Raw genomic sequence first — 25,214 nt, forward strand, 5'->3', positions numbered from 1 at the left:
GTGAGAAAGTTTTTTTTGTTTCGTCTTCACTCATGACATTGTTTTTTGTTTTACAGATTGCATGGGCTTTAAACAAAGGAATTAAAGCAGAGTATAAGCAGTATTGGGATGTAGAAATTGGTGTTACATACATACCTTGGAGTAAGGTCAAACCTGAGGAGTTGGAGGCATTGTGTGAAGGAGGGATGTTGGATAATGATACAATGTGCTCAGGTAAACATCACTTTGATAAGTGGTAAAATAAGGTGATTACTTTATAAATCGTTGACGTTTTTGATAATTTTTTTTCTTTTCTTTTTTTTCTCTTTAGAATGGAAAAGTATCAGTAAAAAGACAGAGATGGCAGACACACCGCAAAATGGGTCTACAGCTGAGAATGCTCAAAATGAAAACAATTCACCCGGACCTCAGGCTAACCCTCTACCTCTGCTCTCTCTTCAGGTTTGTCCTGCATTCCCTGTAGTGGTGAGTGGGGGTCACCATATCACAGGGAGACTAGTTCCTTTTGAGCTTAAAGCGATTGTAAAGTCTCGCTTTTTAAAAAAAAAAAACTGTTATACTTGTCTCTTCCGTGCAGGTGGTTTTGTGCAGAGCAGCCCGGATCCGCCTCTTCTCGGGTCCCATGTCACTGCTCCTGGCCCCTTCCTCCTAACGAGTGTACCCACAGACCAGCAGCTTGCTTATGGGGCACCCGAGCTGCAGTCCTGTTTGTCCATTAAGACATGCATCTCTCTTTTGACTCCGCCCCCCTCTCCCCTGGTTGGCTAACTGATTTTGACAGCTGTGGGAGCCAGTGGTGCTGCGGCTGTGCCCCAGCCAATCAAGAGTCCCAGATGGCAAATTTGAATCGTGGACGTGCTGGATTGAGAAGGGGCTTCAGGTTAAGTGTTGGGGGGTGCTGGGTTTGCCTGCCACACACAGGTTTATTTTTTTTTGGTATCTTCATGCATAGATGCATTAAGAAGAAAAATCTTTCGCCTTTACAACTCCTTTCATTTCTCTATGGATTTACTGGAAATTATTTGCATGCATTTTCACTAGCGCTCTGGTTTAACAGGTGCATAAAATATATCCTTTAGCCACTTAATCCCTGGACCAATTTGCAGCCAAAGGACCAGGCTCCTTTTTGCGATTCAGCACATCGGACATTTTTGACACATTTGGGACCATTGTCATTTATATAGCAATCAGTGCTATTTAAATGCACTGATTCCTGTGTAAATGTTACTGGCAGTGAAGGAGTTAAGCACTTGGGGGAAGGGTTGTGTGTGACGTGCGTTTTTTTTTTTTTTTCTATTTTATTTTTTTACTATTGGGCGTGGCTTGGCATGTGACGTCGCTGATAGTCTGTTCCCTGTAATAGGGAAAGACTATCAGTGACAGCCACAGTGCGAAGCACGGGGAGAGGTTTGCTTACACAGACTTCTCCTCGTTGTTCAGCTCTGTGACCCAGGACACCAGCGGCGATCTGGTCCCGTGGCCACGGAGCTTAGGGCTGGGTAGCAAGTGCGACCCACGGCTGGGCACTTAAAGAGCCACGTACAGGTACGTGATTGTGCCCAGCCGTGCCATTCTGCTGACGTAAATGTGCAGGAGGTGGTCCTCAAGCTGATATATCTGGCTGCACACAGCTCCCTTCATTTAAAATGTGTCATGCTTCAATTCTGTGTCCTTAAAGTGGATGTAAACCCAATGTCATCCTTTCTAAAATACTGCTATAGGGGTTATTTATAAGGATATACATTCCTCCTGCATGTATCTTTACCTGTCAAATGTTTCCCCACTGTTATGAGAAACTGAAAACTGCAGATTCTGTGGGTGGGTCTGTTGTCTGGCTCGGTGGGTGGAGTCGTGATGTCAGTAGACTCCCCGCCCACCTCTATACTCCCCTGGTCAATATGCATTTTTTCCTGTGCATTTCTTACACTGAACTTCTGCTATGATCACTAACATCCAGTGAAAAGACAAAGTAACCACATGACTTTAGCATGCTAATATGCTGAGGTGGGGAACATCCAATCCTGGCAGAGAAGCAGAAGAAAGGAGTGGGAGGGAATTAAAAAAATAATGCATGTCTCTTAGGCTAGTGCACGAGATATGAAAATCGCCTGTCATAGCAAGGGGGAGGATTTGACAACGTTTTTCTGTTTGTCAAGATTTATCTCACTGAACAATAAGAGGATTGCTCAGAGCTGGATTAACTTTGTGGCAAGACTGGGCTCAAATGATAGGAAATCTTATACTCTACATTATGACATAAAAAAAAACCTCAGGTTTACATCCACTTTAAAGTGGAAGTAAACCCATGGATTTAAAAAGTAAAAAAAAAAAGGGCATGCTGGGAATGCCAACTGCACATTGGCTGTGCTCTCAGCCAAACTATCAAACCATCCAATGGCTGGTGTCATAACGAATCACATGTGCAGCACCATAGCAGTTGAAGATTAACCTCCTCGCGCCCGCCCTATGGCCGAATGACGGCCGTAGAGCAGGCGCCTTCGTCCAGGTTGCCGTCCCTGGACGGCGTGATGTTTACTTCCGCAATGCACGCCGCCGCGGGCGCGCATCGCGGAAGTTCTGTGTTCGCCGTGTCCCCCGGGGACAGGCAAACACAGATCGCTGTAAACGGCCAATCACAGCGGCCGTTTACAGCGTGATCGGCGTGTCCAATGGGAGATGATCTCATATGTTTACATATGAGATCATCTCTCAGCGCCGCTCTCCTTCCTCGCACAGACAGTGCGAGAGGGGAGAGATGAACGGCTGCAGCGGCAGCCGTTCTGCCTGTGAGAAAAAAAAGTTAAAAAATAAAATAAAGTGCCATCCTCCCCTAGCAGTGCCATCCTCCCCTAGCAGTGCCATCCTCCCCTAGCAGTGCCATCCTCCCCTAGCAGTGCCATCCTCCCCCAGCAGTGCCATCCTCCCCCAGCAGTGCCATCCTCCCCCAGTGCCATCCTCCCCCAGTGCCATCCTCCCCCAGTGCCATCCTCCCCCAGTGCCATCTGCCCCAGTGCCATCTGCCCCAGTGCCATCTGCCCCAGTGCCATCTGCCCCAGTGCTACCTGCCCCCAGTGCTACCTGCCCCCAGTGCCACGTGTCGTCAGTGCCACGTGTCGTCAGTGCCACGTGTCGTCAGTGCCACGTGTCGTCAGTGCCACGTGTCGTCAGTGCCACATAGTGCCATCTGTCATCAGTGCCATGTATCAGTGCCATTTGTCATCAGTGCCACCTGTCAGTGTCACGTGCCATCTGTTGTCAGTGTCACGTGTCATCAATGCCACTTATCAGTGCCATCTGTCATCAGTGTCACGCGTCATCGGTGCCATGTATTAGTGCCATCTGTCATCGGTGGCACATATTAGTGCCACGTATTAGTGCCATCTGTCATCGGTGGCACATATTAGTGCCACGTATTAGTGCCATCTGTCATCGGTGGCACATATTAGTGCCACGTATTAGTGCCATCTGTCATCGGTGGCACATATTAGTGCCACGTATTAGTGCCATCTGTCATCGGTGGCACATATTAGTGCCACGTATTAGTGCCATCTGTCATCGGTGGCACATATTAGTGCCACGTATTAGTGCCATCTGTCATCGGTGGCACATATTAGTGCCACGTATTAGTGCCATCTGTCATCGGTGCCACGTTTCAGTGCCACGCGTCTTCAGTGCCACGTATTAGTGCCACGTGTCATCGGTGCCACGTTTCAGTGCCACGCGTCTTCAGTGCCACGTATTAGTGCCACGTGTCATCAGTGCCACGTATAAGTGCCACGCGTCTTCAGTGCCACGTATTAGTGCCACGTGTCATCAGTGCCACGTATTAGTGCCACGCGTCTTCAGTGCCACGTATTAGTGCCACGTGTCATCAGTGCCACGTATAAGTGCCACGCGTCTTCAGTGCCACGTATTAGTGCCATCTGTCATCAGTGCCACATATTAGTGCCATCTGTCATCAGTGCCACCTGTCATCAGTGCCACGTATAAGTGTCATCATTGCCACGTATCAGTGCCATTTGTCATCAGTGTCACGTGTCATTGTCCTGGTGCTTCAAAAGTGTAATAAATAGTCAACAAGTTAGATGTGTAATTTATGTTCCTAGAACACATGATGGCGCTCCCTGCATGTTGGGCCTCTCTATGTGGCCAGGCTGTGAAAAAGTCACACACATGTGGTATTGTAATACTCAGGAGTAGCAGAATTTTTTGGGGGGTATCATTTGTGGTATACACATGCCACGTGAGAGAAATAACCTATTACAATGACAATTTTGTGGAGAAAAAAAAAAATTATGAAAAATCTTAATTTTGCAAAGAATTGTGGGAAAAAAATGACAACATCAAAAAGCTCACCATGCCTCTTACTAAATACCTTGGAATGTCTACTTTCCAAAAAGGGGTCATTTGGGGGGTATTTGTACTTTTCTGACTTGTTCGGGTCACAAGAAGCGAGATAGGCCACCAGTACATCAGATGTGATCAATTTTGTGCGATTCGCACCACAGCTTGTAGACTCTCTAACTTTCACAAAGACCAAATAATATCCACTAATTTGGGTTATTTTTACGAAAGATATGTAGCAGTATAAATTGTGACCAAAATTTATGAAGAAAAATTAATAATTTGCATAATTTTGTCACAGAAACAAAGAAATATGCGTTTTTTTTCAAAATTTTCGGTCTTTTTTCATTTATAGCGCAAAAAATAAAAACCCCAGAGGTGATCAAATACCACCAAAAGAAAGCTCTATTTGTGGGAAAAAAAGGACAAAAAATTCATTTGGGTACAGTGTTGCATGACTGAGTAATTGTCATTCAAATTGTGAGAGCACCGAAAGCTGAAAATTGGTCTGGGCAGAATGGTGTTTAAGTGCCCAGTAAGCAAGTGGTTAAACAGAGGCAAAGATGGCAGCTCCCTTGGCTGAAAACGATAGGGGAGTTTACTTCCACTTTAAGCACGCCCTGCCTGTAGTCAATTGGCCAAGATATGCTGTGCACCTCGTACGTGCCCGCAGGGCAGCACTGTTATCTTTCACTGTCAACCAGACACCGTAGATGACTGATCTGCTGCCTGTACCATGTGACTGATGTAACCAATTACAGCAGGTCACGTGACAGTTGTAAACCACCGATTGCTTCCTTTCAAGCCATCCAATTTGTGAAATTTTGTTGCTAGCTGTGATTGGTCACAGTGATCACATGGCACATTTGGGCTGTGATTAGTGCAGTCGGTACAGACTGGACTAATCCCAGCCCAAATCTGCCACGTGATCTGCTGTGACCAATCGCAACAAAACAAACAATTTAATTTATTAAAATGCTTGCTTATAGCAATTAAATTCATTGCTATAAGAAAACCTGTGTGGGAAAAAAAATACTGATCACTTCCCCAAATTTATTTAATTTATTTTTTTTAAACATTTGCCCGGCCTATTGCAGATTGATTGCCAGGCGGTGGCTTTACTGTTCTGACTGGATGTCAAATGAGCGTCCCCCAGGCGCTTGCAGCTATTGGTGCGGTGTGTCCCTCGGACACTGCACTTTACCGATCACTGTGAAGAGCCAATGACGTAGGCTCTTTACCATCATAGTTGATCAGTGTAACTAGGCATTCCTGTCCTCGCTGGAGTCAGCGGCTCATTGCAAGGGTAATATCTCCTTAACTTAACTATACAACTAATTTAAATGCCACCAAAAGAAAGCTTTAGGTGTGTGAACAAAATTATAACATTTTAGTTTGGATACAGTGTTGTATGACTGTGCAAATGTCATTCGAAGTGTTGCAGCTCTGAAAGCTTAGAATTGGCCTGGACAGGAAGGAGGGGAAAGTGCCCAGTGTTGAAGTGGTTAATACAGGCCAAAAAAATGCTATGTATTTGACTTTGATTATGTAACTAGATAATGTTTTTAAATTGTTCTTTTTATCATTTCAGCCTGTTACAGGTAGTCAGCCTGTGCCATCCATCCCACCTCTTACGGCAGTACCAGCAATTCAGGCTCTTCAGCCTGGTACAGCGTTGCCTACTCTTCAAGGTTTACCTCCTCTGCAGGGATTACCCCCACTACAAGGGGTTCCACCTCCTCAAGCACTACCTATTCCACCGGCACTGCCACCATTACAAGCAATGCATATGCCACAGGGAAATTATGTTCCAGGATTCCCAGGACCCTTTAATATACCACCTCCTGGGTTTGCTCCTGGTGTTCCTCCACCTCCATTTATGAGGCCAGGGTTTAATCCAATGCAGCTGCCACCAGGTAAGTTTAAATGTGAAAACCTAGGTTATTTAGCTCTAATCTGTTATGCAAGTGTGGACAGAGGAAGAAAGTGGTTATTTGAGCATTCAGTGAGCTCTACACAACGGGCTATCAAACCACAATATTGTGTACATTCTTCTTTTGAACTGAATATTTTAAACCAACCCCCTCCCCACCACCACCTCCCAGCTCAAGAGGTTCTACATGCCGGGAGGCATGAATTCCAGTCATATGACCGCTGTAAATGGCATTCACATGATAGGAAAGCTCCCAATCAGAAATATGCATTGGGAGCTTTCTGATACCCATCAGTTACTGTGCTCGGAGTGCACTGTCAGCATACTATAGTGTTTAGATAGGGACACACAGATGCGGCCACTACCCCGTGAAGAATCAACATGTATGCACCACGTCGGCTGAAGGAAGTTAAACTTTAAAGTGTATCCCATTTTGCTGACGTTGGGCAAGGGTTTTTCTTTGCCTTTATTGGATATTTCCCTTTTGCTTTCTGTCCTGTTGACAGTCCCTCTTAGTTCTCACAGGTACATGTGCCCCCAACTGATTATTTCCCCCTTTTATTCCAGTTCTGGTGGCAACAGAAAATTCTGGATTTACCTGTTTGATTTTGTTCCTGGTGACAATGGTGATCAGGACAATTAGAGTAAATCTCCCTGATGGGGACAGACAACAAAAAAACTACTGTCCAAATCTAAAAGTTTTGCCTCTAGTTATACTTTAAAGTGCCAAATTAGTATAGCGCCTAAGTTAACTTGCATAAATGTGGTACAATGCCTGTATTTAATGTGGTTGTGGAGCCACTTGGATATGTTTCTGCAATCGCCACTGATTAAGTTATGTGCCCCACTGTATGTGCTGTATGCTAAATAGGCTGATTAGTACCATATTTCATAGCGCCTGGGGTTGAGAACTCCTGACAGCCAGGAGGAGTGAGGCGGGCAGTCCCATTAGTGCCACGAGGCGCTCTCAAATAAGGCACATAACATTAACTGAGGCAATTGTAGCAATATAACCAAGCTATGATGACAGCAGTAAGGGGCGGGGAGCAGAGTGGCCCTGACACAAGCTGACGGGGGAGGGAAGGGGACAGGAGAGCTGCGGATGACTGAGGCATGTAAACTGACCACTGTCAGGGCTCCGCAGCCGTGAGCGGCACTCAGCCAGTCGCATAAAGTGGTGTATTCCATCAATGAATACAAAGCTTCCTCTAATTGGCAGAGTCAGAGAGACTGGCTGATGTCTCAACCTCTGACTCGGCCAATTAGAGGAAGCTTTTGTATTCATTGATAGAATACACTGCTTTCTGTGAGTGGCTTAGCACCACTGTGATTGATAGACTTTGTGTTCCGGGTATGAGACTGGAAGTCTCGGCTCGAATGCGGAAGACAGTGCTGTATGTAGCTGTACCTACATACAGTTTATGCCGCATATCCAGCCACCTCACACGTTTACGTTTGTAAAGGGTCTCGTTCATTTGGGCCAAGATGGCCCAAACAAAGTACTGTATTTATTGGCGTATAACGCGCACCCCAAATTTAGGAGGGAATTTTATTTGTATTTACGTGTCCATCATTGCAGCCTTGCCCAGTGTCTTTGCAGCATTGCCCTGATTTAAAATTGGCGCTGATCTCCGCTAACTGAGCGGAGAGGAGCAAGCGGAACCGAGATACACAAAGCAGTGCTTTTGGCTAGACTCGGCTCTGCTCAGTCAGGGGTGGGACTGCGAAAGGAGGGAGCCAAGTTCAACCAAAGTACACTCTGCTTTCTGTATGTCGGCAGCGCTTGCTTCTCTCGCAATCAGTGGACGTGGGCAGGACTTGCGAGAGGAGCCGGGGCTAGCTGAAGTACACTCGGCTTTGTGTATCTCAGCTCCGCTCGCTCCTATCCTCACAATTGGCGGGGATCCGCGTATAACACACACACACACGATTTTCACCTGATTTTAAGGGGGAAAAAGTGCGTGTTATACACCGATAAATATGGTATATAAAGGCTAACAAAAGATGGTGCTTAGCTTTTAGTACAAAATCTAACTGCAAAATGCTGCTTGATCTCTTAGGCCTCAGAAATACTCCATAGATTTCTGTTAAGCATGACCAGGCTACTTAATCTTAAGTTGCGCATATGTTGGTGTAATGCATGCACTATAGTAATCTCTCACCATTCCATTAAATAACTGGAGTTTTTTATGCCTTTAAAGAAAGCTGGCTAAAAATATAAGGAGGATTAAATGATTAATGCATAGCGTATGGTAATACCTTGGATTACGAGCATAATTCGTTCTAGAAGAATGCTTGTAGTCTAAAGCACTCGTGTATCAAAGCGAGTTTCCCCATAGGAAATAGGAAGTGGAAACTTGGATAATTTGTTACACGGCCACTGCTTGTCTGTGCAGAACTGCATGTGGCCAAAGGTGCAGGGGCACCGGAGACTGTTCGGGGATTTCTATCTAATTGCGAATCTATGATAAACCTCACAATCTGAGGTTCCACTATACAGTCCTAAAGGTTCTGTGTACTTTTTGCTTTTCGCTGGTACTGGTGTGCAATGCCAAATGCTTTGGATACAATGTGTTTACATTAATTTAGTAGTGTTTAATAAGCTAGAATTAAAATGTTTTCTCTTATATTGGTGTGGTGGAAAAAATACACTGAAGAATATTGCAATATATTGTAATGTCAGATTTCGTACAAAGACGTGTGTGTGTGTGTGTGTGTGTGTGTGTGTGTGTGTGTGTGTGACGAATTGGATCACTTGAAATTAAGTTACAGGGGGATTTATGTGTTTTACATTGTGTGTTGTAGATGCTCTTGTAAAATAGGCTCTTCTCTTCACTTCAATAAGAAAGCGGAGCACTTTGCTGTGATAATAAAAAGCGGCATGAGACCCCTGATTGCCACAAACTTTACAGCTGACACATACTGTATTTGTTAGCCAACCAAATTTGATTAGTTGCAGCTTTAATTTTTTGAATTGGGTACTAAAATTACCTAAACTGTATGTAAGATGACTGCAATACTGAGGTACAGACGCCTTGCAAGTACCTGTCTTCCTGTTCAGCCACGTGGACACTAGGCCTCAACTTCCTCCAAGATTAAGATGAGACTCTGATCCTATCATTTTGCTGTGAAAGCCACTTGAGAGGGCAGTAAAAGGCTCTTGCAGTTGGCTGTTGAGGTGTGGCTTCAGAGGTCCTAATCCTGAATGGACAACAGCTAAAGCCCCCATGTACAGCGTGGCCATAGAATTTTAAGAGACTCCACATGGTCACAAGGATTGATCGTGAGACTACCGCAGGTATTCAGTTATCAAAAGGTAGCTGCACTGCAGCCCTGATATTTAAAGAGGAAGTAAACCCTTCCAAACAACTTGGACCTATAGGTAAGCCTAGATTAAGGCTTACCTGTAGGTCCAAGCAATATCTCCTAAACCTATATGGTTTAGGAGATATTTGCCTGAAAATGGGCACCGCTGTCTACGGCGCATGCGCTGTAGACAGCGGCGCGCAGGCGCACTAAATGCGGCAAATCCAAGAATGGATTTGCCAAATTTGTCGACTCCCGTGCGCGTGCGCGGGAGTGACGTCATCGCGGCTTCGCCGTATGACAGCAACGGAGCTGCGAGGCGCGACTCCCGTGCGCATGCGCGGGAGTGACGTCATCGCGGTTGCGCCGCTGTCATTGGTCGGAGCTGCGAGACGCCACCAGCAAGATGGACGCGGCGGACTACAGGGATCAGCGGCGACTTCGCTGGCTCCTGTGTCAGGTAAGTGACACATAATGAGCTACTATGCGATGCATAGTAGTCCATTATGCTTTACCTTTGCAGGGAAAAAAAGAGGAAGTAAACCCATCAGGGTTTACTTCCTCTTTAAGAAATTATGTGATCTTGGTATTTGAGGAACCAGTGTGTTTGTGTTTGTTTTTTTTTGTTTTTTTTCCCCCTCCTTGATATCCATATGTATTCAAACTGGCTACTGGAAATGTTGAACATCTGTAAGTGAGTTCTCTTTTTAGTGCAACGTGGCTGACCATTCAAAGTCCTAACCTGTTAGAACCACTTTGTTTTAAATCAACACCTATTAAAATCACATTGTAGTAACCAGTAGAAATTGTGTTTTGACTCTGCCAGAAAAGTGCATTAGTATAGTCTAGTAAGGCACTAGGTGCTCTATTTTATAAAAAAACTCATTACAAATGTGAATTGACAAATTTTTGTGTAATATTTTGTAGAATTGTCAGCACCATCTACTGCCAGTTTTTTTTTTTTTTTTTTTTTAAAAGCTGTCAGGAAAAAAATTCTGCATTATTATGCACTTAAAGGCACTGTACAAACATAGGTGAGAACTATATTACATAAAATGCAATTTTGTGGTTCAGCTGTGCAAAGTGTGTGACATCTGTAAATAGACATTCATTTGCTGCCCTGGTATAAAATAAACATGCTGCAAAATAGATATAGATATAATATTCTCTTTATCTCCATACTATTGCCTAAACTAATAGTTGTGCACTGTAATTGAGTGGATAGAGTAAGAGCTATAAGCCCTGTAAAATTTTATTTTTGCCATTTGTCTCATAAGGCTGGGTTCACACCGCTGCGGGGGGAGAACCGGATGTGATTCGCACAGCAAATCACATCCGATCTCCGTAGCGCTGCGAGTTCAGCCATACAGATAGTATGGCTGAACTCGCAGCAGTCCCGCAGCAAACTCGCACGGGACCCTTTTTTGGGTCCGCAACGGAATCGGATCGCATGGGGGTTCACACCATGCGATCCGATTCCTGTGCGAGTCGGCAGATCGCACTGCGATATGCCGACGGATCTGGGGGTGTCATTAACATAACATTGACACCCCCAGCCGTCCGCATAGGGCAGTGTGAACTGCCGGCGGGAGTAATGCGATGCGGGAAAACGCCGCGGATTCGCGGCGTTCCCGCATCGCAGCAATGTGAACCTGGCCTTAGGGAGATTTACCTTCACTTCCTGTCCCATAGCCAAAACAGAAAACCTTGACTAATGCAATACTTGTGCTAAAATCCAAATTACCTGTAGACCGAGGTAGCAAGCAGAAGATCATTCCATCATTGTAAGGGTTGAGTCTTTTGTGTAAATGCCACCTTGCAGCTCTTAAGATCAGCGAGATACTGAGGCTTATATATATATATATATATATATATATATATATATATATATATATATATATATATATACATACATATACACAATGGAAGAAAGAGCGCACAGGCTCTTGATGCAGCACATTGTATTGAAATAGGATAAATGGAAAATCAATGCACTTACAAATATGTGCTGGTTCAGGCATTTAAATCTCTATGCAAGGCTCCCACAGCGATGGCCACTCCAAGCACGGCTCTCGGCAGACGTGCGTCGCGTGACTGAGGGACAGCAGCTGAAGGGAGACACTAATAGTTGCCAGGGCAATGTGTTTCAGAGGGCATGGTCTCCTTTGTCAAGTCCTGACAATGAGGGCGGTAAGAGCTTTTCCGTGGCCGGCGAGCCTCTGGAGAGATTGAGTGATCGTCGATGTGCAGCTTGGCGGCTGCATGCTGACATCTATCTAGCCCCCTGACAAATCTGCTGAAACCCGTGCTTGGAGCACCCATCGCTATTTGAGCCTTACCTATGGATTTAGATGTCTGTACCAGCACATGTTTGTAAGTGCATTGATTTCATCTTTATTCTATTTTAATAAAAGGTGTTGCGCCAAGAGCCTGTGCACCCTGTCTTCCTTTGTGCATCCATAGCCAAAACAGGAAGTTGTTGGAAATCCTTGCAAATTAGGGGAATCTTGGGGACCCTCAGGTCACCAGAACTAGTGTCCTCTTTGGAAATTTTCCCCTCTTACTTTTCTGGGGACAACCCAGATTTTGTTTTTTACTTTCCCTTTCAAGATGATGGTAAACGGGACAAAGGGAGGGTGAATCTCTATCTCTCTATCCCTATGCAGACAACTACAAATCTCTATCCAAAACTAAAATAAAAATTTTCCTCTTGGTTAGACTTTAACTGCTTCAACCCCGAGAAGATTTTACCCCCTTCTTGACCAGTGCACTTTTTGCGATTTGGCACTGCGTCACTTTAACTGACAACTAAGTGGTCCTTCGTTTTCCCACAAATAGAGCTTTCTTTTGGTGGTAATGGCTTCCACTCAGATGACAGCGATCACTGCTCCTGATGCCAGGGACCAGTGATGTCACTAGGCAGAATGGGGGAAATGCCTTGTTTAAATAGGCATCTCCCCATTCTGTGGCTCTGTGACACGATTGCTGGGACACCAGCGGACAGTGTTTGCAGGTCACGCTGTGTGCGGTGCGTGCTAACCCTGTCAATTAAAGGGGATGTACAGGTTGGCCCATTTGCCCACTGCTGCCATTGTGCCGAAGTATATCAGCATGCAGCGGTCGGCAAGTGGTTAAAGCGGAGTTTCACCCATTTTATCCGACACTCCTGTCCCACAGTCCAGTGATGCGGACGTATGAAGCCCTGCTCCTCTCCACGGCGCCGCCTTTCTAACTGTTGGTGCCTGCCCGTGGCTTCATAGCCGGGCGTGAGCTGCGCTGTGAATGGCTGGGCAATCTAATGGATTTGAACTTTTTGTTTTCTTATTGGGATCAATGTGTATCCATAACTCCTCAAGGACTAAATGATGGAAGGTGTGTGTGTGTGTATATATGTTCTAGTCTTGCATGTCTTAAGTTTTGTGGCATTGTTTAAAAATGTAACACTTTTTTTTTTTTTTTTTCTTAACTTTTGCTTCTGCTCTTTAGGATTTCTGCCTCCTCCGGGTATGCCCCCTCCTATGACTCCCATGACTCCCATGACTCCCATGACTCCTATGACTCCTCCAGTGTCTCTTCCTCCTCCTATGTCTGGAATAAGCATCCCAACTTGTAAGTCATTGACTCTGAAACTTCAGGGTCATATATATACATACACTGAATACAGAAGAGGCATATTCCAGTGTGCAGTTTGACACACCTTGGAATAAAATGGAAACAGTCTTGTGTTTTTGTTTTGACAGTCAGATGTACCCTTTTTTTTTGCTCTACTAAACTACATCATCGTCTATCTCAAAGTGGGTCTGTTGATGAAAGATCTTCCCTGATCCTACTTTTTATGCTTATCAACATACATTCTAAACTACTTGGCATGGAAACCCTTGCCATGTCCCTTCAGAAGACATGAGCAATTGTCTGACATTGGAAGATCGTATTAGGCTTTAGGATGTTGGGACCACTAAGAATAATACACAACTCCTCCTAGATTAGAGTATTTATCCCAGCAAGCCTTCAGCTGAGAAAAGCAAATTTTTATGCAGAGCGCACTACACAAATTTCACTTTTAAAAATGTCTGTTTTGAATTAATCTGAAGTCTGTTTAGGGCAAAGTGACAGGCTCTGTTTAACGGCCGCCCTTGCAAAGTACCTGGTGTCTGAGCTTAGCGATGTCATCACCTGCATTGTCTGAGTGCTCAGACCTCACTATTGGCTGTTGAGTCTAAGCACTAATCGGCAAAATATCATCTGCGCTAGGTCAAAAATAAAACACACAAGCAGCCACTTAAAAACTGTACTAGTTAAACAGATAATATGCAGAGGAAAGCAGCACGAGTTACAAAAGTGAATTAATGTATCTGTGCAATTGTAGCTGTAAATAAACAAAGTGAAACTTTTAGAATATAAAGAAATTTCCATAAGAAAAACAAATCCATAAAAAAAAGTGATCAAAGAGCTTTCACTTATATATGATCCACTCGCTGGATGGTGCAAAAAAGCTTTCATATTCATTGTGCAAATAAGATCCGCTACCATTTGAAGTAATTAAATACACCCCTTACCAGATCATTAAATTATAAATGGTCAGAAGAGCTCAGCATAACCGAAACAGGAGTGATTCCATAGATGAGGGCTACAGTTCCCAGCAAAAACAGCATCAAACAATCTGTGCAAATAAAATCCTTTAGCAGGCTGATGGCTCAAATATCAAGATGCAGAGTCGAGCCGACTAGCAGCACAGACCCGTGCCACCATGTAATGTCACAGGCCACGCCCAATATGTTTTGTCACAATGCCTTCGGGACAGGCTGAATGATGCTATTTACATGTAATTAAGCTATATACCCTACGCCTCCTAATTAGAAATTAAAAAATCTAATTAGAATGATCCTTAAGTGCTCCATCTAGTCTAGTCTAGTCTGCTCAACTCAGCGGCTTAAAATCCTGCTAAAGGATTTTATTTGCGGAGGGCCATCCTTGGCTTTGCTCTTTCATTAAAGTGCGTCAACTACCCTTCCCTGAAAAGGTGTACTCTAACATGGATTTATTAGGTCTGAAATGATTACCCTGCCATTTCTAGTTGATTTGTGAATGTTCAAGTTCTAAGTCTGCCATCCTAGCTTCAAAAAAGTCGCTGACCCTAGAACACACATTTCCTGGCACTCTCATGGCAGGCTTGTTCCAGATCAGGGACCCACTAATTGATAATAAGGTTTGTATGACAATGGTGAAGTTTGCCCCATTTTTCAATTGCCAGCAGTGGCTGCTTCTATATTTCTACCTTGATGTTCACTTGCAGCACTTTGATGCTTTTGTCTCCTTTAAAGTGGTTGTAAACCCTTTCAGACCACTTTTCACTACAGGTAAGCCTATAATAAGGCTTGCCTGTAGCTACCCAGGATGCCTCCTAAACCTGCATGGTTTAGGAGATGGCCCCTGTATTTGCATGTGCTAGCATCATCGGCACATGCGCACTGACACAAACTGAAGCAGTGGCATTGCTTCTGTGAGTGTGCCGTTACCGAGCACATGCGTGGAAGTGATAGCGGCTCTGGCCAATCGCAGCGCTGGAGCTGCGATACCCAAAAGTATCCCCGGGAGTGGTGTACAGGCACCACAGTGAGGGCTTCGATCTCAGGTGAGTATTTCATAATAAGCTAGTATCCTATGCTAGCTCATTATGAGTTTGTCTTGCAGGTGTTTTTTTTTGGGGGGGGGGGGGGGGGGGGGGGTTTACAACCACTTTAATGCAATCCTTTTACTTAAGAGGATCTGCTGGAACTCCATATATAGGAGTAATATGGCTGCAATGTCTGTCTGGAATAAAACCTGAAGAAGTCACTGGTGACCTCTGAAAATGCTAGTTGCGTGGCTTAGTTGCAGATTTAGTGGCTTCAATATATTGGGCCACCTGAAATAATGTAGTCTGGGCTGTCTCTTAGCCATTTCAGTCCTTGGGCACTTTGTGTCCCTCAGTCCTGCACATTGTCTTGTAGGTTTTAGGTTTTGTAGTTTATTTATATAGTGTGCGATGATTGTTGCTGACAGACTGTTGCAGCCCGAGTCCACCGATTCCTGGCGCTGGAGACTCAAATGGTTAATAGTTTATGGTTATAATGAATCATGTGAATGACATTTTCTTTCTTAGCTACTGCAGGTGCTCCAACTAATGAACCAGATGTAGCCCAAGGAAATGCATTAACTTTTGGGACTGGAACTGAAAATATTGATTCTGATGATAATGGAAACGGATTTGGGGCTGCTCAACAAGGAGGGCCAAATAATGCTTCTGGTCCATTGAACCCACTTCACGGTAAGTCATTCTTTCGATGCTTCCTCAAAACTGCTATGGTGATGTAATCAGAATAGATGCTGAGAATCGTTGGTTTCAGTCAGGATCCTTGAATGTGCGTGTGGTTATATCATTTGAAATCGGGCCCAATCCAGAATCTGGTTTTGTAGCAAAGTATCATGAAGTTATTGGCAAGTTTTTTTTTGTTTGTTTTGATGTCTGGGCAATAGTTTGATCCCAGATGGTATAACATTTCATTGTTTTAAGTGATCATAGGCTGAATATAATTTGGTTAATTTTACCTGGATGTGTTATTTACTTACAGAATAGTCTCTTACAGCGTGACATGGGATTTTATACACTTGGATATTGCATTTAATGTCGTTTGTCATTTTTGTGATACATCTTAGTTTAGCCATATGATCCAGCAGGGCATTCCTGTTTCAATTCATTCACCAAGAACTTGTTTTCTGAAACATCTCTCAAATGGTGTATTTTCACAGAAAAATTATGGTGTATCCTAGAGTTTTCTTCTTGGTCAGTTTAGGTCTGTATGGCACACCATAACAGTGAAGGTCTACCCACTAGCTCAGTGATGGTGAACCTTGGCACCCCAGATGTTTTGGAACTACATTTCCCATGATGCTCCACTATGCTGCAGAGTGCCAAAGCATCATGGGAAATGTAATTCCAAAACATCTGGGGTGCCAAGGTTCGCCATCACTGCACTAGCTGCTCCACTTCCTCTGTGGGAATATAGAGAAGACACATTCATTGAATGGAAGAGTTTAATATATGTATTAGTCAAACAGATTCAACATTTATTTATACAGTAGCCAGCAAAACTGTTTTACTTCATGCGTGGACCTCCTTATGTGGAAGACAGATGGGAAAATGGTTAGACCCCTAGTTTTATTGCTGTGTCTACTGGGAAGATTTGCCCTTATTTCTGCTGGTGACTGTTTTCACTTGAGAGTGAAAGGATATCCATTTGGGTGGGGTGTCATGTTTCTGTCCCAACTTTTTAAGATGGGAATTCTGTTTACTTCAGTGTTTTTCCTCTCACTTCCTGTTGCATCTCGGGCAGGATGGTGAAGGAAACCTCCCCCTCCCCCACCAATCTCCAGTGGGACACAGGCAACAAAACAGAATAGGGAGGGGTTAAGCCACTATCATATCTAACACTTTAAAAAAAAAGGGGGGGGTAATTTAGACTTTACATATAAATTCTATAACCAGTCTATGTGCCTTTTTTTTTTTTTTTTTTAAACATACCCCTCCCAAAAAAATATTGTCGGTTTCTGCAATATAAGAAGTGGTTATACTATTCTCTCTGGGGGGTCCTTGTCTATCCACCGTTGCAGCCTCCTTCAGACTCTAACACTTGCTGGGAGTGTCAGATGTCAACATTCTGTGACTCCCGTCTCATGCGCCGTCATTTGTCATGTAGTGACAAAAATTACAAACGATGGAGCAGTTGTGTGCAGGGGATGCGAATTCCAAAGGGTCTGATGGAGGCTGTGTTTGACTGGAGCAAAGGTAGGAGATGGACCAATGAAGAAATAAATATTGCGGTTGACCGTGTCACTTTAAGAATGACATTAACTTGCAAAGCTTTTTAGTAATGACAAGCTTTAAAGCAGAACTTCAGCAAAACATCTTAACACTCATTTGAGAAACTTCATGGACTTTGTGGCAAATATTTCCATGTAGTATTGTTATCCGGGAATGGAAGTGTAACATCTCTATTGCCTCTGGTTGCCACTTCCTGTGGTGTTGTTTACCTGCTCATTGAGCCATCACCCTGCTGAGTTCCTCCTTGAACAGCAAAAGACCGCCTCTTATCCTAGGTTACATTTTTTATTTTTGCTTGGAGTTCTGTTTTAATAGCTTGGACATAAAATTATCAAACTGGTCAATCAGTATTGTACACAGCTGAATGATTTTGAAGTAGTTCAAAGTTGGGGATTGTACCATATTTTTATATATATATCAAAACTTAGATTCTTACCAACATACAGTAGTGGCAAAATGCTTTTTTATATAAGCAGCCGTACTCGAGTCGGTTCTGATGTAGAGCCAAGATCTGACTTTTATTTATTTTTTAATCAGTTTTAGTTCTCTTGGTATTTGAGGCTCTTTGTAACAAATCGGCCTAATTGTAAATAAAATTGTCCTTGTTCCCTAGCTTATTCTCAGTCACTTTATGCAATAATTTTCCTAGATCTGTGTAGTAGTTTTCTTGAATGGCATGGTGGCAGTCACATAGGCTGACTACATTTTATGTCTGCTTTATCCAGGGCTGCTTTCTTTGGACTTTCCCTTTTGATAGGTCAGGTGGTAGACTATTTCAAATGCCATATTGGCATGCCTCCATAAGGTTGTGTTTTTTGTTTTTTTGCTTTTTTTTTCCAGTTTAGATTTCTTCCATACTCTGATATGTTGGTTTTCAAAATCATAAAAATGAAGTTTACATTTTTCTCCACTAATTCTGCGTTTTACCTTTTATACAAACACATACAACTTAACGCATTTTCTAAAGCTCTGTTGAATAATCACGCTTTGGGCTACAAAGGAACATGGTTAGGAGGTGACAGGTGATAAACCTTTTATAAACTTGCACAACTATAGAAATAATCAAAGGGTTACAGAAAATACTTTCATATTTATAGATTCACTTTTCATCTTGTGCTGAGCATACGCAGGGCAGGCAACCAGTTTTAACCCAATTTGTATTACAAAAGTGGTTGAACCTGTTATGAAGGTAGTCTATATATTTACATTTCAATGGTAGGGATTAGAGGAAGATTGTCTTTGTTTTATGTTTTTGCAACATGAAGTGTGTTGAAAGTGTTTAAAATTGCGTATTGCCAGCATTGTAGTATGCATTTAACACTAACTGAAACAAAGGACAATGTCTTGTGACCAATTTCCAGGCTAAAATGACAATAGAAACTTGTACTACACCTAACAAATATTCAGCAATCTAGCAAAACTATGCAGACACGTAGTAGTTTATATATACTAGAAGCTAAAATGGTGGCAAGGATTTTCCCAGGCTACAGACACGTGTGATAATGCTGTAAGGAAAAAAATGTACATCTATATATAGAAGGAAGAAGATGCATGGAGCAACTTTGCAGATGTGCTGCTTCCTTGACACTGGCCAGCCTCTCGGTGTGTGCAGGCCCGCAGAACCTACATCATTTATACTTTTCCAGGTTACTGTACTTTGCTCTTGTCATACCTAAGCGATGTGCGTCTGAGTAAAGGTAAGCGGTTTTCCCCACAGTATACATTGGAAGGCCTGTTTTCATGATTCTTGCAGTATTACTGTAGGATGGCAGCAACTTCTTTCAACCCTCCTAATGTTTTTGTCGCACAGATTTAATATTACAATGATACACTGTAGACTACACATAATATCTAAGTTCTAGCTAGAGGCACAGACCTATTGTTGTAGTGTTTGCCCAGTAATATGGCACATCACCAAAATAAGTTTACTTGCTGATGTAACCAGAAAGATTTAGTGGTAGGATAGTACTGCCTGTATGCAGAATTAAGTGCCTCACTCCTGTGTTGGCCTTATCTGCAGGGAACAGCACCTTGTAGAAATAGAACTGGCCAAAGGTGTTGGTGTCCCCAATCTCCCTGTCTCGGCTATCCCCATCCTTCCTAAATCAGGTACATTTCAGTTGCTACAGTATATAATTTATGTATATAATGATCACTAGTGAACATTTTTGAACATGCATTGAAATATTTCCCCAAAGGGGTGCAGATACAAGACCAGGCAATCTGCACAGGGAGAGCCTCAGTAACCAATAGCAAATCCAATTCCCGCCCGCAAAGTTGGCTTTTAGCAGGATATTGAGTTGCTCAGAAGAAAGGTATCATGCTTTTCTAATTAAACACTGTTTGCATCAAACACCACTGCCAGTACTGTTACCCAGACTAAAAACCTCATCTTGCATCATTCAAAGTATTGATTTTATGTAATGTATCTTTAGAATTCCACATTTTCCTCATTTGTAAGATTGCATGTGTTCAGATACATGCTTTTAGGTCATATTTTGTCAACAGTTTTTTAAACTTATCAGCCCACAAGCCCTTCAGCTGGATGCCTCTGCCTTTTAACGTGGAATGGTAAAACTTGGGTCTTTAGACAATTTACTTTGTCGAAGGAGGATGTATTTTGCTTTTTGTATTGCAATTTATTCCTAAATAAAATTTGGTTCTAAATCTGTGCTGTGTGTAATGATTATCAATCCGATGGCTAACCAGATTTCCTAGACAAAAAAAATCATTCATTTGCATTGCAACTCACTTGGAGGATGTGATACTGGGAGACTCCATACACACTAGTAGATCCCATACAGTGATCAGTATTACAGGTATGAAATCCTTTAGTTTTGGAAGTCCATCTCAAATGTAAAACATTTTTAAACCCACAGACAAAAATGGAACCTATTGCCATTTACCAGTCCTTAAAGGTGGTGGCGCCATTGGCTTTTATCTTTTTCAAGCTTTTCCTTTTTTTATGGTCACCATTTTATTTATAAACTCACTCTTCCACTGTTTCTATATATAGAAGGAGCATTAGTGGTCATCCGGGTTGGACTTGAAACATGTATTTCCTCTTAATCTACATTACATTGGGGAGGACAACTAACTGTTTACAGAAGAAATACAACTTTGTACATTTAGTTCTGTTCACAAGAAGTGACCAGGTCACTGCAATTTGCCAATATTTAATAGGTGTTTCTGCCCTTGCTGAAAAAGTACAATCTAAGGACTGATGAGCTGCAGTATATTGCAATTTTGATTTTAGATATTCTTACAAATACAAATCATTTTCATATTTATTTAAAATTGAACTCCAGGCACAAAATTCAACAATTCTTGTTAGCCACAAATTATATACATTGACTTTGTGCACAACAAATACCCTTGTATATTACATTTTAGAAATGGTATTGATATCATCACTGGGCTGTACAGTGATGGTGGGATCCTGGTGGTCTTCTCACAAACGGGCTGCCTGCAGAAATCTAGAGGGCAGGATAGACCAGCCAGTCTACACAAGAAATCTACAGGGGCAGATTGAGAGCGCAGCAGTGACTGGTTGTTATAGGAAACTCCTGCATGGAGACACAGGTACAGAAGCTGTTTCATGCTGGATTACTGCACAGATCTGGAAGAAAAAACAAACCAAGATTCAAGTGAAGAATACACATGGCTCTTTTATTGACAATATTTGCCTGGATTTCAACTTTAATGGGAATTTGCTGAAAAATGAGTAGACAGCTTGCAAAGACTATCAAAGTTTGGTAGCATTTCTAAATGGCCCGAGTTGAGGAGGACTGCAGGTCCTCCTCAGCTTGTCAGATTATGGATTTCATACCTGTATCATTTTATTTAAGACATTTTAAACATGGTGTGGACAAGTACTATATTGTAAAGCAGATCTGTTTTTGTTTCATATTTTTTTTACATCCTCAATTAACATTTAATGTAGTGTGTAATTATTGTAGCACATATTTTTTTTTTGCTTGAGAAATGGGAATTAAAAATCAGTTTCCTCCCTTTTTATTTTTGTATAAAAACTTTTACATATGAGCGTTCTAAAGCAAGCCTGTGGAGCAATCTAAAACTGCAGTTAGAGGATGCTAAGGTTCCTAATCCTCAATGTGCTTGGCCCTTTTTTTTTTTTTTTCCATCTCCCAGTAGAAATTCTAGTTTAGATAACACCCTTCAGCAGGAAATGGGAGCTTTGGACGTGACCATTAATGGCCCTGCTAGCCAAAGTAGAACTCCAGTCAAAACTTTCATTATTTTGGATAATGCTTTTGATGTGTCCCCACTGGAGACAACCACCCTTAATATACCCCAGACCGAGGTCAGAGACGTGTCTCTAGTGGCAACACATACAATCATACTCACCCCCCCCGGTCCAAATTCCTGCAGCAGAGAGCACTCCTATATTTCTACAAGGGAGACCAAGGCTGTAATGAAATTGACCGAATTTTCTAAACTTTCACCTAATGTATAAAAGTTTACCCTCCTCAAATAAAGACTGCTCACACTTTATCCTTTTAGAACCCCAGAAGGCCACTGACTAAAGCTTTATTATTTTGTCACCAAATGTACATCGGTGTATAGGGAGTTAAAGCAGACCTTTTTATTTCCCAATCTTTTACAGATTCAAAAAACACAAACCTTTTACACAGACCTTACTTGTGTAACAACAGATCCGTGAAGGTTTTTTTTTTTTTTTTTTTTTTTTTTTTTTCTTCTTTCATCTTAGCCAATTCCTGTGTCTCTTCAAACATAGGTTTAATATAGTCTTTTGAGCAGGTATTTGCTTTGACGATTTAATTTCTTTGTAATTGCATATTATATCCACCACAACACTCAGTTCAGTACAGGTTGGTAAGTATAACATGCACCATGGTTGGATAAATGTTTATATTCACATTGAGCACTCAGGGATTTCAAGATTGAAAGCTGTGATTTGCCAAAAACGTCACTTATGCATCTTTTTATCATGTGCACAAACGTCTATATAAATTTTAATACTTTGACACCTTCAACCTTTGGCGGAAATCGATTGTATTAAGCCATAAGGCTGCTATTGCCCAGGGTTGTAACTAAAAAACAAAACCTAAAAACACATGGGTTCCTTACATTTTTGAACTTGATTTGTTTCATTTTTCTAGCTCCTAGTTTTGTCTACCTTCCGGCATGCTAAGGTCTTTGTCTTGATCTATCTAATAGTTCAATATTTGCTTCATACAGGAGCAGTTCATCTAAGGTCCTATTGTAGTAGGATGACAGATTTTAAAATGGCCATATTGGATAGTTTTAAAGTGTTACTAAACCCAGGACTGTGCTTTCTATATCTGGTCTCACACAGGACATGGAAATGCAAATATTTTAGTAAATATAAACTGCTAAATACCTTTTCTCATCAGCAGTCTTGTGACTTCTATGATTGTCTAGTTAAAGCTTGTAGGAGGAGTTTTCACTCTCCCATGATCGTCCTATGAGGATGCAGAACCCCTGACCCTCTGGACAGTTCTGATTGGCCCTGTACTGATCATATGCACTCTCCCAAGAGACTGTAGCAATACCCACCAAACTGAACATGTGCAGCTTGTCCCCTAACTCTATTATGAGATATATTGGGGACAGTGGAAGAATAGGAGGATCAGAGAAGACAGGATCAAACAGCCTTTTTACAGAGTGCAAAGGATTAACCTCTTAGGTTCCACAGTGAGTATAACAAGCATGCTTTACTGCATATACGGACTGATTGATTTTTACTGTTGTTGGTTTAGTAACACTTTAATACACTTTGTGAAATAAAAGATGGTACTTAGGAGCTAGCATTTTAAAGGCACATTCAGCACTGTTCTATGGACTACACACATTCAGCACTGTTCTATGGACTGCACAGCTTGGGAAAAGAATACATGGCTAGACATTTCTAAAATCTGAAGAAAAATCTCTAGTCACCAGGTTAGTCATTAAATGGTAGACAAGTTTAAAGTGGAACTAAACATTTGTGCACTTTGTGTAGAATATTGGTGCAGCATATTTGAGCACCCACTAGAAAATTTGATATGACCAGTGCTTTTATTATAGCAGGTAGGCCAGACATGGCTTGTAGACATTTTAATGTTACCCATTGAATGGTTTTTAAACTTGTAGACTACAATGTTATACAAAAGCTAAGTCTTAATTGTTGATGCTACATTTGGCAGGTAGCAATGGGGAAGAAAACCTTCAAAGTTTTCATTTCATTTTCCTGTTCCTCATCCAAACCCACATCTGTAAGATTGTGTACATAAATGACAGAAGATGAATACTGGAGGCAAATCTCCCTTTTATCACTATAAAGAAAACACAAGTGGATGTTTTTTATTACAGATCCTCTTGATTGTTGTGTATTACATAGGAAGAATATGCCTTTTTTTTCCTGATTTTAAACTGTGAAATAACTATATATTTTGACTGTTGACCCTAAATTTTTACAGTATTTACACTTTTCAAAACTTAGTGTAAATTAGAACATTTTGAAGGGCTGTACCACTGAAGGCTCTTATTTCTTGTCATAGCTGGCTTCCTGCTGTACCTGTGCACAGAGGCTATTGTAAGCTTTTTGTATTGCTCCCTGTCAGTGTTCTAGATCACTTAACCATTCCTAGATAGCAGCTGTGTAAATGTTAAAATATTGTCATTGTATCCAAGCAAACTTAACAGGGAAGTTGGACTTTAGGCATCAAGCTGATCAGATGACCTTTACAGCTTTTTCACAACTGCTATCTAGGGATAATTTGAGCAGTGGTATAAAGCCCGGATACACACTAGCGTTTTTGTTTTGTTTTTTCCATAAAGAAAAAAAATTGACCTCTCCTGTTTAAGCCACTGTACTAACCAAGCAAGGTTCTGTGATCTCCCTGCTAAACTCCGATCAGCTCTTGGCTGAGAACGCTGATGGGGGGGGGGGGGGGGGGGGCGGCTGTTCAGCTGCTAGTTTAACAGCATGCACATCCAATAGACCTACACACGTGCTAAATGTCCTCTGTTTCCTGACATTCAGCCTGTGTGTATGTGGCTTAAGAGAGGAACGATGAAGCACCTACAACTGCTTACCATTCACAAAGAATAACTAAATAGCATGGGTCACTTTAAATTAAAGCAAAGCTATCAGCGTAAAGAAACCTGTATCTATTGATTTGTGTTTGTGCCTGCCATGCTGCATAAAGTCTTATGCAAAAATCCTGCCCTCATGGTTCTTTTCACTGTATGCTGTAGTAATTGAAAGATGGAAGTATAGAATATGTGGGGGTTAGGAGATACTGGCATCTTACATTCTCAAAGGTGCCAAATGTTCAAGCTATTTCAGTAAAGCTATACAAGTTTCAACCAATTACTGATGAATTGGACCAAATTTAAAGGCCAAGTTCACCCTTGATTCTCCACATGCTTGCCTAACTCTCTTCATAGCTGTTTAAACACACTGCTCGATTACGTCTGCCTTACGTCCTGGTCAGACTTTAGGTCGGGACACATGAAGGAGTTGACCAGTTGATCTAGTTGGCACACACCCTGCTTCATCTACCCTCAACCGGTCAACTCCTTCCTGTGTCATGACCTAAAGTCTGACCAAGATGTAAGGCAGACGTAATCGAGCAGTGTGTTTAAACACCTATGAAGAGTTGGGTAAGCCGGTGTAAAATTAATGAAAAGCTGTTTTATTTTGATGCTATGTTTGTACATGGGGGAACTGGAATTTAGAAATAACAGTGAACTTGGCCCTTAAGCTGTTAGTGGCATGGT

General features: G+C 42.2%; 1 protein-coding gene across 2 annotated transcripts in view; it reads left to right on the top strand.

Moving 5' to 3' along the window:
* The window catches only part of SCAF4 (SR-related CTD associated factor 4), a 119,849-nt gene that overhangs the window by 52,706 nt on the left and 41,929 nt on the right, over window positions 1-25,214 (top strand). For both annotated transcript variants that reach the window (XM_077479995.1, XM_077479994.1), the window contains exons 15-19: window positions 57-213; window positions 311-441; window positions 5,936-6,260; window positions 13,070-13,192; window positions 15,726-15,890. In XM_077479995.1, coding sequence (XP_077336121.1) covers window positions 57-213; window positions 311-441; window positions 5,936-6,260; window positions 13,070-13,192; window positions 15,726-15,890 — 901 coding nt within the window. The remainder of the gene's footprint in view (window positions 1-56; window positions 214-310; window positions 442-5,935; window positions 6,261-13,069; window positions 13,193-15,725; window positions 15,891-25,214) is intronic.

This window comes from Lithobates pipiens, unplaced genomic scaffold (genome assembly GCF_037356315.1).
Source record: "Lithobates pipiens isolate NorthernLeopardFrog02 unplaced genomic scaffold, aLitPip1_a1.2 Scaffold_16, whole genome shotgun sequence".
Classification (NCBI taxonomy): domain Eukaryota; kingdom Metazoa; phylum Chordata; class Amphibia; order Anura; family Ranidae; genus Lithobates; species Lithobates pipiens.